Source organism: Rissa tridactyla, chromosome 2 (assembly GCF_028500815.1).
Source record: "Rissa tridactyla isolate bRisTri1 chromosome 2, bRisTri1.patW.cur.20221130, whole genome shotgun sequence".
NCBI lineage: Eukaryota > Metazoa > Chordata > Aves > Charadriiformes > Laridae > Rissa > Rissa tridactyla.
Window position 1 is genome coordinate 46,788,586 of NC_071467.1, and position 14,792 is coordinate 46,803,377.

Sequence of the window (14,792 nt, forward strand, 5' to 3'; positions counted from 1 at the left end):
CATTTGTCCTTCTTGTTCTTCCACATCTTCCTACATCCTCCACATCTTCCCCAAAATACAGTTCATACTTCAGAGATTGTTTTGGTCACAGTGAGTTTTTCTGTAACATAGATTTTAAAGATATACCCCTGTTAAAATGGAACATTTTGTAAAATGCCGAAGTATGCTCCCCATCTAAATTAAGAGACAAAACCTCCAACTCTGAGCAGATATCTACAAAGACGCAGACCTAACGATATTGGTGTGTTATACTCTCTTTAGTGTCTACCTGGCTACTAAACAGTAAGACATACAAAGCTTTCCTTTACCAGGCAGAATATTGCCCACGAAATAATGATTCTCATCTTGTTCTGAAAACAACATGCAGTTCAAATATACCACACTTAGAGATAGAAACACGGACAACAGCAGTGGCAACCAGTATGTTTTGCTCCAAGGCTAGTTGTTATCCAGAAATTTGGCCTAATTTCTTGCTATGCCCAGGCAGAACATCCAATTCTTTTTAGCTTTTATGTGGAATTCAAAAAAGGCACCAGCTACTCTGATTCAGCATTAAATAAGACTCAATTTCTCCTTGGCTTTGGGCATTTAATACCATCACGCATTCCATCTGCCTACCACAGAATTGCCAAGTAATTTCAAGTTCATCAGAATGTGCTGCATCACTCCATTTATTCCAGTTTATTACTTCTTCAGAAGAACTAAATGTATTATCTGTGAGGGGGGGAGGGCTGAGAAAAATGCAACAAAACCCATTCTGTTTCATCTCATCCCACCGTAGCTCTATAATTTGATAGCTTAAAGACGTCATTTATAGAGAAAGCAATGGTATCCATTACTATGGTAGCTATGTACTTTAAGGCAGCACTGACAGACTGCAGCTGGGGAACAAAAGATTCCAAATAAGGAAGAAAACATTAATTCAGGGTATGGAGTTATTCCTCTTGACTGGACAGAAGTTTCTATAATGCTCAATTTACCTGTTTTGACATAACACATTCAATTCATTGGGTTTGCAAGGGCGTTACTGACTATGCAGCAATATTCCCTTGTTCTGCTGCCCTCTAGGTAATCAGAGATCACAAAACCAAATGGGAGATTAAAAACTGAATATTAGCTACAGTGAAAAAATTACAGGATTTGTGGTTTTAATCACACATTAGCTGTCATTGCAGCAAATGACTGTGATTTGGTATTTGGGAGAAGACCACAGATTTTTTGTTTCTTTTCTAATATAAGTGCTTTAAAGTTGTTCTTGAGCTGTACAGAGCACATTGCTGATCTCAATTTGCATGCTGTATGTGTTTAGAAGAAAGGTGCTTGTATTTTTATGCCAACCTCCTAATGAAAGCTCTCTTATGGAGATGGTGGCCCAAACTAAGCAAAGCAATCAGAGAAATTTTAAAGGGATTTTTGATTCTGAAGTGGCTTAAAGAAACTAAGAAGCACCTCAGGGAAAGCCTGACTCTGACCTCCTTCGAGCTTTGTAATAATTGCATACACACCCAAAATGGGTGCTTTAGAGGCAATTACACTGCAAAGAACATATAATGTTCAATCTCCTTGCAGTTGTTCCTCACAATTTGTCATTGTATTTACTAGTTATCAAAGATCTTTCCTCTAATAAGATTCTTCTCCTTCCCAGTTCATTTCCCTTTCTTGCCCATGAATCCAGAAATGAAGACGATATTGTGCTGAACTTATGAGACCATATCCATTTCCAGCAGCAGAATGACTTGCTGTGCTGAATTCAGCATTTCCAGCTACAAGGAGAAACTGGCTGCAAATGGTAATGTTTTTGTATGAACACAACTAGCTGAAATAAATACCACAGTAATGCTACAAATGACAGTCTGTGCCAATTCTCCTTTGCATAAACATTCTAATTACATAAAAACTTTCTTTAAAGCTATCTGAAACCTCTGGACTAGACTGCAACACAAATTAAAGTAACAGTTATCTGCAGTGAAAACGCAGCCAGCAGAGCTTTCAGCATTGATTACGTTCAGCCAGAAATTTCACCCCGAGTTTGTACAATTTTTGTTATTATATAAGTCATGTAGCATTTAATATAAAATCATCACAATTGCAAACAGAGCTGCCATAGTCTGTTTCTCTGATGTACGAGAGGATGAGCTTCCACTAATGAGGCCTGATTTTCCCAGGGCAATAATAATAGTAAAACCTAAAAGAATGAATGAAGATACCATTATTAGTCTAATACAGATTGAAGAACTTGGCATTTAGCAGAAAAGTACCTTGGTCTCAGTACTTTCTTGCTGAATTATAGCTAATACTCATGGTTTAATGAAAAAAGAAAAAAAGAAAGGTCATTAGACTCCACAGTAAAAAAAAAAAGCGGGGGGGGAAACTGTTCTTATCCAACTGCATATTTCTTTTATGCAGAATGAAACAGGCTCTTCCTTTAGGTCACTAAGATGAGAGGGAATGCTGGAAAAAGGGTGCAGCAACCAAAGGCATCAGTCCAAATCCAACGCTTACTATGTAAACGGGAAGTCTTCATTAGTCTCAGTAGGATTTAGATCCACCTTTTCTGTGGTCATTTTGAAAAGCAAAGCAAAGGGGTCTGGGAAAGGTTATTGGGAAGTGGCACTAACTGCAGAACAGTAACCACCAGCAGCGAGAGCTGTAGAAGAGGAGGAGGAGGCTGGCTGTGAGACCTGGAGTCATTTCCAGGCTCTTGTGCGAGTCTCTCTCGTTCCTCAGTCAAGAACGCGTCAGGCAAGTCACACACTGACGATGAAACCATAATGGTGTATTTTTTTTGGTTTTCAAAAACAGTGTTTCCAACTTCCTCTAAATACATGAATATTAATCCTACATAAAAGGGTAAAATGAAAGATTTGTGCTCTGCAGAAGCAAGAGAAGTTGGCAAAGCCCACAGCCAGCAGGAAGTCTATTCAAAAGACTAATTAGAGCCACAGAAACCCTCTAGCCCACCAGAGTCTTCCTTAAAGAGTATCTTTAGTAGTTTAGCAGAAATGCTAATGATTTAGTGCATGAGCTACAGAACTACAGCGATTAGTGGGTTAGTGCTCTCATACTGACCGTGAATTGTTGTGAAGCTGATTTACATACAGCTTTATAAGAGAATGCTCATCAGCCACAGGACTGGCTGCATTTATACCCCCAAGTAACCTGAGTGATTCAAACAACGAAACCTTGTTAATACCCTAAAAAGTACACACAGAGACCAGCCTTTTCAGAATGGGTTCATGACAATAAAGGCGATTTGTAACCATTTTAGAACGGATACTGACTTGACAGCTGGTGTGGTATTTTTTATTTTATTTTTTGAATTAAAAAATGCAAATTAAAGTTATAAGAGTTGAAAATAAAAATAATGAGAATAAGTTGTCAAAAACTTAAAAATCCTGCTAGGTCACTGAAACATAACTTACAATAGCTTTTAATATACAAGCAATGTGATTGCTTTACATACCAGGGTACTGTTAACGCTAAAAAGCCAGAACTGACTGCTGCAGCATCATGGAAACTTTTTGTTGTGTAAGGACGTCATACTATTCACTTATAAGAAAGTCTGGGTACCTATGGTTGTGGGGTATTTTTTTTTGTCTCCTGCCTTCAGGGGATTTGCCATTAAGGAGTTCTTCCTCTAGGAGAAACGGAATTCTAATGGCTCAGGGGTCATATATGTTTAATCCTGATAGTTCAGGAAGACAATCAATTGAATTACTAAAGAACACAAAAGTAACATAATCAGGATTTTTTTCATATGTAAAGAAAAACAAGTAGCACAGTAGATAGTGCTGTGGTTATTACTGCAGGTCCCTGGCCTTAAATGGCAAAGCATACGTTTGTTGAATGAGCACAGGGACCTCTTGGGGATAAACAGAAGCAACAGCTACACTCTTAAGGAACATTGCTCTTAATGACCCGCCCTGGAGAGGCCACAAATAGATTATCCTGCCTTGCCCTGGCACATACAGTTCCATATACTCCAACAACAGAAATGAATATGCTTTTGCAGTTTCCCTGCCTGCACAGGCAGCAGATCTGGTCTTGGGGCCTGTGTTGGGAGTAGCTTTCAAAAAGCATCTTGGGTCACACCAAGCAGCTACTTGTGTTAAAATAACCCTGAGAGCTTACAGTTTATAGCTCCTGGTAACAAAATTCATAAATCAAAGTAGTAATAAACCATCTCTACTCTGACACTGCAGTGTTGTACACTGCGGGTTTGGTTTTGGTGTTAAAAAAAAGTAGCCACACATACTCCGAGATTGTGTTTAGTTATTCAGGAACACTGAAGCACTGACATGTACAGCAGAAACCAAGCAATAAAATGCACCCAAGGAAGACACATCACTCATCTTCCCCAGTACAGCAGGAAGTTATTTTTCTGGCACTTTCTCATCTGCGTGCATTGGTAGGCGTACACAGATCTGGCGAACAGCTAGCAAATGCTACACACGTATTTTGGCTGCCAGAGTCAAAATACCAGGCCAAAAAGTACACTCAGCTGCAAGCACCTTCTCTTTGGGATTAATGTTTCTGACCACTCTTTACTGGTTTGTTTGCTGAAGGGTCACCATACACCAAGACTACTTTTTCTCTCTTGTAGCCTTTAATGAAAATCTGAATGGCTTAATGGGAGTAAGGAGGTCTTGCTATATCTTGCAAGTATGAGGACATTTTCCCTTTGTTCATATCATATCTCGCAGTACGATGCAGGCATTCCCAGTAGGGAATGGCATGTCCCAGTTTCTATTCCCACAGTGCTGCTGCAGAATGGCAGCCCATTTTCAGCCCCTACGGGAGGCTGCCTACGTTGCATGTGAGCATGTTTAGTGGGACGTAATGGTTCAAATGAGAACTGAAGTTCCGTGCTCTGTTGTGAGGAGCTTGGGGTGCCCTAACTCCAGCTCTCGATCCAGGTATCTTGGTATCAGTCCAAAATAAGCAAGGCTTTTCTCTGCTCATGCCTGTAAATTTTATTTTGGGTTTGTTTTTTTCTGGGGGGAATTGAAAATTGAAACCTCTGCCACTCTCATATAATGGTTTAACACAAACGAGGGTAAGAACTCACCTTCTGTTTGCAAAAGGACTTCCTGAGGGAACAGAGTGGGAGAAGAGTGTGTCGTTCATGCTGGTTACAGGTCGGGGGGGGCCTAGAAGAAGGCAAAATATCCTGTTGCAATAATTTTGCACAGAAGAAAACTCATCAGCAACAGTATTTACAGAGAATAAAATCAGCTTCTTGTGTAAGTAACGTTACTACTAGCATCTTCTACTTTAGGTAGCAAGAATTCCAAATTAAAGATGCTGTGTTTTTAACCAGAAGTCGATAAAAACACACTGTTACTTAGGCCTGGAAAGAAATAATACTTTTGTGTGTGCTGAGGTGAGTTTTAAGCAACTTGCTCAAATTTCCCCCCCACCTTGCTTGGGCAAAATAACCACTATGCCATTTTTTCTTTCCAGAGCCTGTAGTCCATGGTGCAGTCACTGCAGCCAGCCAGCTCGGCTGAGCACTGCTAGCAGGTTCCCTGTGGCAGCGTGGAAGTCTGCAGGGGGCGACTGCCAATAAATTACACATCTTTTCATGAGGTCATCCCTGGCTCCAAGCTCCATGGTACCATATCCACACAGTGACCACAGTGTACCCACAGCCCTCAGTGTCCCATAAAATACATGTAGTACTAAACTGGTTTAACTGCAAAGCTTTCCAACTGGTATATCAAACCCCCAAATCAAAATTTAAAATAAGTGTCTAGTTTAAGAGGACCCACTAATAATGATGGTTTTATTATTACGTTCTTTATTTCCTGCTCTTACTAAAAATGAAATGAGAAGGAATATTTCCTCTGCTGTCTTTTATTGTCTACTCTTAAAAAATACTTTTTGCATATTTTTTTCTTCTGAATCCATTAAGGAGAAATTTCCCCTTCTTAATGGACTTCTTATGCAACACTGGGCAAAAAGCATAGACACTCTGGAAAAACTATGTTATTAAAATCACAGGGTTTTCAAACAGATATGGCAGAACCTGAAGCCATCTATAATTCAGACTTCAAATTGCCTAGATTTCAAGACAGTTAATATCTCCTTTAAGCCCTGTGAAAGATCTGTCTTGCTTTCTAAATTCTGCAGATATGCAAATCAAAATATAGTACCCATCTGCAAGATACTCACTGGGCTCTACTTGTGCAAGACAAGCGGTCATTCAAAACATTTGTAAGAAAGGAAGAAAGCCAGTTTTGCACAGAAGTGAACTATTACTATGTATTTTCTTTCTTATTTTGTAACTGCTAAAAAACAAGCATAAATGTAGTCTTTGACCAGTCCAAATGGATTTCTCAGCATGACAACACCACACCGATTTTAAGAAGTTTAAAACTGCTAATAAAAAGATGGTATGTTATTCATTTATATGAAAACATAGTTTTAGCCTAACCCTGCGTCTGCATACCCACACGAAAAACTCCAGTTCTGGTCTGTCACCAATTTGAAAAGCAGCACTTTGTGTTCTGTGTACTTATGGAGAAGTGTTTAATATTATTTTTCATGGACTCCATCAGAGCTAGGAAGAGGCTGGATACTTAGAAACTAATTTTATTTAATGGGTAAGCAACCAGTATTTTGCTGCCTGGGAACTGTAAACTAGTAATTGGTGTAGGAGAAATACACACCAACTACGTGTGACTACTGCATTTTTCCTTTTCTCAATGCAATCAGTGGCCAGTGAACACATTCAAAAACTAACTGGGCACAGGCTGGGGTTTCTGAAAGATGGGTCCAGCCCTGGGCTGTGGAGTCCTACACAGCAGAGGAGAAGGGAGGAGAGGCTGGTTCTCAACGCTGTCCCAGAGAAGGTGGCAGGAGGAGAGGTCCTCTGGCAGAGCTTGAACTCTGCTCTGCCTTGCACCCACCCAGTCCACCTCTGCTGACTTGAGTAGGAAGAAGGTATGTGGCACCCACGGACTTCAGCAGATCTCCACATACACGCTTCAGGTTAATGTCTTCTCCAAGCTTTATCTCAAAATAGTCGTGGAAGAGAAAGTTTCCAACCCCCAAAAGAGCTCTTCCCTTTCACTGTCTATGCAGAGACAATTATTTATTTGGCTCTGGACTCTGATAAAAAGGACTGGTAATAATGAGACTATTGCATTTCTTCCAAGCTTTTTCCTCCAATAAGTGTACTAAAGAAGAAAAATACTCACCAAGTATCTCTTTTGCAGCCAAAATGAAATGGAAAAGACATCATTAATTAAATTGTCAGTTTAATATGTATGTGGTCTAAGTAGTGCATTGGACATACTCCATTCTTATGGCCCTGATTCTGCAAAAAGCATGAGAGCCTCTATGCATAAAAGCTCATTGATCTGTTTACATATGCAGAGTTACTCTTGTGTACAAACATTTATAAACTCCAAGGCTTTGCTAAGGTTTTGTGATTAGCATGAGTTTGTCAACTCTTACATGAAGAAAACTATATTAAACTAATCTGAGATTTCCCAACGCAAGTTTCTTAAAGGCTGATGCCCACTGCCACATTCCTCAGGTTCAGCTTGAATATCAAATGGACATTCAAATGTACATATACAGTTGTGTGAAGCAATAAGACAAGAACAGACTTTAGGGTAAAGTAAATGAAAACTCAGCTGTTGAGTAAAAATGTATATCTTTCTGAGGTTATTTCTAAACTTCTGGAAGGGAGAGATTAACTTTTCTGATAAAAGTGAGATGATGATAATCAACTTTCCTCAAGGAGGCAGAAAAGACTTAATACTATTGAAATACGTTATGTAATAAATGCATGCCTTGGCATAACACATACCCGCAGTAATAAACCAAATGAAACAGGAGGAATTTTCCAAAGTTTCCCATGCTGGTCTAACCTCTTCACACGGATGTCAAAAATAATGCTCCCACAGGCTCAGATGGAAACGAAGTCAGGCCAGTGCAGAATGCACTTGAAAAATCCCTCCGTGATGCACTGGCCACACCATTTCTCATCTCTGCAGTCTGGTGTTTCTTTTCGATTGCCGATCTCACATATAGAAAGGAAAAATGACTCCTCCATCAGTGGGAGGAGCTCCTCCATCAGATTAATGACACCTTGGTAACTATTTCTCTAGATGAGCCCTAAATGTGTTTCCTGCTTAATTGAGTTTTTTGTGTGGCACCAGTAAACCAAAAAAACCGATGCAGTCTTTCTGTCTGGTACCACTCAAAGGTGGAATAACGATGAAATGGAAAGTCTGTATAGTAACGCAGAGAGTACTTGTCCCCATTAAGAAAAGGATACTGTTTTGCTGCCAAAATTCTTCCATTTAATGCACATATAAAATCCTTTTTGCCTGGATTCCTGCCCAGAGCTGTTTGTCTCAACTTCCATTATGTTTAAAAATAAAAATCACATCAGCGAGAAGATATTCTCAATGAGGTACTGTAACATATCTCTCCCCTCAGTTAATGTACGTGAATTATGCTGTAGATCATGCTACCTCCACAACTTACAGGTTTTTCACTCATGTATCATTATAGCCAATATATATTTCCAAGTTATATTGCCTTCAATCTATGAATAAAGAGAAACTCTATCATAAAACAAAATTGATGATGGTTTGTTCTCACATCCAATCACTCTAAATTATGTCTGTATAGTTAGGAAGAAGGGAAGGTGTTAATTTCACAGCAAAGATTTGGAACAGATCCTACTCAATTACGGTACCTTCCCCTTGCCTTGCCCAAATGCTTTTAAACCATTCACAGTAGCCCAGTTTTCACTACCCATTATTTTCTGACATACCCTCAGGCCTTTGAGGGCATCCAGCCAACAGGGAACAGAGGCTTCTCTTTCAGTTTCATGCTCTCTGTCTCTTTCCATTTCTCTTAAGGATGGCCAAAATCTGCCCCATGAAATTATCCCTGACTCGCCAGCAGAGCCAGCCTTTGACACCACACACAGCAGTGGGGTAGCTCAGCAGATCCAGCTCTGGGTGATTTCTTCCAAAGCAGAACATCCTCCCATTACACCTCCATAAAGAAGTGCAAGGGTGTTATCTGACAGCCAAGTGTAACAGGGATTTGGCACTATCTATCTGTCAGAAGCACCTCGCATTTGAAGAGCGGGGCACTCTTTTACGCATTGAAAAAGTTCGGCCGTAACCACACCATCAGCATGATTTATCCTTAAAACGTCAGGCTGGTTAGATGAACTTTCCAGGTGTCACACGACCCACGTTGGCCAGCATGCAGATGCCCTTAAAGATGCTATATACGAACATTCAGCACTGACAAAAGTAAACATGTATAATAATTACAGACTGGAATAATTCCAGCAGCCAGTGACACAGATATGGAGCATGCAAATACAATTTTAATGGCTGTTGCCTGAAATGCTTCAGCCAGGGCCTCTGGGAAGGCAGTTAAGAAAGATCTTTTCTTAAGATGTATAGCAGAGCAAGGGAAATACTTTAAAGACAGTATCTTCAAAATAATTTTTCCAAGTTAATTTATTTGTAACTTTCTTCCAAACATTGTCTTAATTTTTCCTTGAAAATTTAACTTTTTTTTTTTTTTTTTTAAGGACCCCGGAAGCAGAGGTAAAACTGATAAATGAGAAAAATCTGAGCAACTGCCACTATGGACGGTGGACACGCTTTAGAAAAATAAAATCCAAAGTGATGATTTCCCCACCCTGCACAAATATGTTTTCTCCCTGATTTGGGTCTCTTGCTTCCTGCAGAGAAAAACTAGTGACACAAACTACTAGATCAAAAACTAGTTTTGCTTTCCCAAAATATCAAAATGTAAAGATAATAGACCCTTTTCAAGTGACTTGGCAATTAAAGACACAGCTCTTATGCAGAATCGCGTAGCTAGCCTTCAGGGCTGGATGAAGCCACAGCTTCACTAAAGTCAGTGAGAACTCCGACACCGATTACAACAAAATTGGTAAGACTTCCCTTTTCCCTGGTGCTTTGTGTCAAGACCTACCTGCCATACACTGAAGTTGAGAGCCTCTAGATGACAAAACTAACGTTCTCAGTGCAAATACACCCCAAAGTGCTAAAACTCATGAAATTGCATGGTTACGTCTTGAGAAGAATGGTGACATACCAACACCATATCCCCATATTTGGTTATCGGTACACATCCCACTGACTTTTCAAGTGAAGTCACCCCAGAATAACATTTTTATACTAAATACCCCTATCAGCAAATTTGCACCTGTGATGCATTGAGCTTGATATGCCACAGCTGCCTCCCATTTTGTTCAGAGCTCTAGTATCTATCCTTGGTTGTAAGCAACTCCTACAACAAAGCTTACTTTCTCTACAGCACACAGATACTTACACAATATGAGCCAGGTTTAGAGGTTTTTCAGGCTGGTCAGGGAACATTGGGTGCAAAGGTTCACGGCTGGAAGCACAGCTTAAAGACTTGCTAAGTGCATTAGTTAGCTTCTTAGCAGGTGATTTCTGGGAGGAACAAGGAAGGTAGAGGTAATCTGGACAAGTAAGGTGCATACTGTTTCTGCTATAGGAAGCACAAAACAACAGGAAGCTCTACAGCTTACATACTATGGACTGACATCCCCTTGCCCCCCTCCCGCCCTGAGAGTCTGGTAAACCAAAGACCACTCAGTTTGGAGGAAAGATTACTCTTACCTTCAGGGGCCTTTAGAGTAGGCTTGGGGGAGGTGTATCTATATGGACAGATGCAGTGGCCACAGCTTCTTTGCAATGCTGCGCTTGGGTAGTATGGAAGGAAGGACAGCACAAAGTTCGTGTCACCTGGACTAGAGCTGGCTCGTACCTCGCCAGCTTGGAGAGCAAGCAGAACAAATCTGTCTATGCTTGTCCATATAGATACACCGTATGGGACGCTGCTTCCTTACTAAGTTGTGGGCCAGGACAAGGCTGCTATATTCCTTCTCCTCACTAGTATTTCCCTCCTCAGTTCCCTGTACTGTTTTGCTGCTGTTATAAAGCTCTTCTTCCACCTCCCGTGGCCGCTGCAGCCCCTGTCATGCTGGGAAACGGGAAATTTCAGACACACACATGGTGGGAATTGCCCCATCATGGTGACAACGCGGCAGAAGAGGCTGATGTACTGTCACTGTCACCAAAAGATGGGGAGGTTCTGCACAAGAAGCATGCTTCTCACCCTGAAATCCCATCAGTGAGTCTTAAAAAAAAATAAAAATCACTATTTTCTGCTTTCTAGTTTTGTTTGGACACTCCTGCAGCTGAACATTTTTCTAAGGAAAGGTTCAGAGATCTAGGGTGTCTTTTAGGCTGTGTGAGATATTCTCAGGGAATCCAACCCACCTCTCTCCGATTCAACTTCTCTGCCAGTAAAACAGGGGCAGTGATGCTTACACTGGCTCCTCCCCCCGAACACAGCTCTACACGCTGAAATTTAAAAATCTTTCTGGAACTTTACAGGAGTGGTATTGTATGTGTACAAACACATCCTGTGCCGACTTATGACTGTAATCAAGATAATAATGAAATATTTCTGTTACAGAAATCCAACCTAAATATGTAAAGTTCAGGCTTTTTCTCTTTCATTATAAATGTGACTTCACTCCGAATTGAGAACAGCTGAGTTCCACTGCACCCATGAACGCCTTTAACCTGCACGTGGAGCTCGATGCGGATGCATTATGGAGAATGCTAACCAGGTTTGAACAAATGCTAATGAATGCTACAGAAAGGCAATTTCAAACTCGAAGCAAAACATTTGTTTCTGACAAGGAAACATTTGAAACCACTGGGCATGTAGTCACGTTTTTGTCTTCTGCTGAGCAGGAATCTTAAGTTTTCCAACTACTTCCTGCCTATAATTACAGCTCCCCGGCTACAGCAAAAATGATTTTATAGCACAAATTGCTATTAGGAATGGAGTCAGAGCTACATAGTGGGCACTCTCCTATTCAGAGACTAAACTCAAGCCATTCCTGTCTATGCAGCAAGCAGCAATTAGGACCCACAAAAACAATTAAAGACCCAGATCTGCTGGGAGGCATTGAAGAGCCATGTGACTGGCATACAGAGCAAATCACATCAAATTTAACCCTTGCCTGCCTCCATCAACAGAAAAACAGACATTTTAAAAGAACTAAGTTTCATAACTGTTAAAAAATACACACAAAGTGCTATACAAATATGAGTCATTGCTATATGCATAATTTTCTTTTTTAAATAATAATATGCTTTTGGAATCTTTGAGATTAGTTAGGATTTTTCTGCTGGTCTCTGGATTTGAACCCTGAAGGATGGGGCTGCTCCCTGACCCAGGGCTTCTTCTGGGGCTTTGCTCCAGTCCATGGAGAGCTTCGCCTGCAGGTCTGATGCCCTTTAGAGAAGGTAAACGTACCTGTTGATACCCCTCATTCAGCTTAGAAAAAGCACTGAATTATTTTATTTAACAACGGAAAGACTGAAATGTGTTTTTCTCTGCAGTAAACACTACTGTGGATCTAAGCCTGTGACCACGCTCAAATCTACAGTGCCAGGACCATCCCAAATGCTACGCATATGCTGCAGCCACTCGACTGAAAATATTGATGAATGAGCGTTATGTATTCACCACTTCATTTACACGTAGCCAAACAGAGCAAGCCAATGACAATTTTACCGTGACTCCTGTGGGAACGGGAGAAGTTGCCGTGCGCCTGGTGCCCTGCTGCCAGCCCTTCCTGCACTGCCCTCCCACCGGCACGCACCCTCACAGGCGCCCCAGATCCTCACCCAGAAGGGACCATTCCCACCTCCGCGTTCTCCTGACGGCTCCCAAGGCTGGAGCGTCCCTGACAGGGTTGCTGATCCAAACCGGCAGCCCAGCTCCCAGCCTCCCCTGTGCCGGATGGCTGCCCGGAGCTGCGGCCGGGGGCTTCTCCACCGGCTGGAGGGCAAAGCAGTCTGCAGTGAGGCGTGAGCCTTCCCTTACCCATGACGTGTACTCTTTCATTTGGTGCTGGTTGCTGTGGGAACCGCTGGCATGGCCCCTCCAGAAGCAGTCCTGACAGAGCTGGTAATTGTGACACTGCTGGCAGCGGTAGCGAAACCCCATCATGCTCTCGCTGTGGCAGTAGGAACACTCGACGGGGTGGAAGACTGCACAAGAGAAAGAAACGCCGAGCCGTAAACCAAAGCAGAGAAACCCCCAGCAAAAGTTTACGGACAAAGCCCCGAATCGAAGGGTAAATCCCTTCATTGTTTCTAGCATCCGCAGCATCAGATGCCACCTGCAGCTTTGACCCGTGAAAACTAGAGTCGGCGCCCAGCTCCCTGTGCTGAGCCAGGGGCTACGCTTCCCACGCTGGGCCACAAACCCTATGTCACTTCTGAGCTGATACCTGCACCTCCCGCTCGCAGCAGCGAAAAATGCGTTCAGTGTCCCACAGAATCCATGATACAGGAAATTCACACGTGGGAAAATCCACCACACCCTCAGCTGTGTTAGTGAGGGAAGCTGAACGTTTTGCTGTGCTGTGAGGAGCTAAAGCGATGCGCCTCGGAGGAAAAGTCAAACTCAGCTGTCTCATTACTGGAAGCACAAAAACATACTTAGGCATGTTGTTGTCTCTTTAATTACTGCTGTCTCATCTGTACAACTGGCATCATTTCGGTACCTTTATAATGGAGTTGAACACTTAGCTTTGGATGCCCAGATTTGGAAAGCTGGCCATTTGAAGGGACTCTTGTGGCCCTGTTCTCTGTTCCACTCAGAAACAGATACTAACGAGGATGCAAGTCACTGAGCATGCTAAGGCACCAGTCACGACGTTTTGAAGCCCTTTCCTGGCAATACTGCTATTTCTGTTCCTTTCCTCTCACTACAGCCTGTACCCAATTTGCCACAGGGTACTGAACATCTCCTTATTCCCAGACACCTTCTGCTCTCCTACTGTAAGGTTCAGCCTGGGAGGATTTGGATCAGTGCTGAGCGCGTCAAGGTTTTAATTACTTGCCAGAATTTTGCAGCAGGAAGGGTTGGTGCTTTAGGCTGGGAAATGGTGTGAAGCTGGTGAGGGACAGGGATGGATGACAAGAGCTTGAAGAAGGTGGGGTAAATAGGTAGCTCTGTAGCCAAGAAGGACTTAGGAACATCACCTTACACTCCCTGGTGTGTACAATTTCCTCCTCCTTGTCTTATCACCTAAAAATGGCTGCACTCCTCAACCCCCCAGCCTTTCTCCAGCCCCATTTTCTTGTTGGAAATATGGTATAAATGTTTTTATTTCTCAACAGGACGAGTACATATGATCTTTTCTTCCTCCTGGCCCCCTTCCCCCATTTCTTTTTCCCTGCAGCGTCCCAAAACTTCAGTTATGCTACAGGTAAACCTTCAAGGGAGCAACAACACAGGAATATTCAACAAGTCCCTTACAAAACAACCTCTGAGGCAAAATATTGGGCTGGAAAATTGTTTACCAAAAAATCTATTTATCTTGCTAAATTAATGTTTTAACATTTTTGTATAAACTTCCTCCATTTTAAAATCTTCCTTTTTCTAGATTTACAGTGTTGGAATAATGACTGTCAGCATCACTGCCTCCTGATGATCAAGAGCAAGAAATGCCACATTAGGAACAAGCACACCCAGCTAAACAAGAAAGTAAAAACGCATTTCTTGTCTTGTCTTTTTTTTCCTATTTTATATTGGCAGTGCTGGTCCTTGTGGACAGCAGAAGCAGGCTGCTTTGGAGCTGAGGAACTCCTCCAGAACTACACGAGGAACTGTGCAGCATTTGTGAGCTACAATTTGGTGGCGCACACGGTGCGATGAGATGC

The 14,792-nt window shown here is 41.9% G+C and overlaps 1 protein-coding gene across 24 annotated transcripts in view; it reads right to left on the reverse strand.

Annotated features, from left to right (window-relative positions):
* DTNA (dystrobrevin alpha) overlaps positions 1 to 14,792 on the reverse strand; it is a 227,400-nt gene that overhangs the window by 42,314 nt on the left and 170,294 nt on the right. For 19 of the 24 annotated variants that reach the window (XM_054189413.1, XM_054189402.1, XM_054189404.1 and 16 more), the window contains 3 exons: positions 12,946 to 13,112; positions 10,344 to 10,469; positions 5,069 to 5,148 (listed from right to left, as the gene is read on the reverse strand). In XM_054189413.1, the coding sequence (XP_054045388.1) occupies positions 5,069 to 5,148; positions 10,344 to 10,469; positions 12,946 to 13,112 (373 nt within the window). Of the gene's footprint in view, positions 1 to 3,069; positions 3,160 to 5,068; positions 5,149 to 10,343; positions 10,470 to 12,945; positions 13,113 to 14,792 lie in introns of all 24 variants that reach the window. The other 5 variants (XM_054189407.1, XM_054189399.1, XM_054189406.1 and 2 more) reach the window with 1 other exon arrangement.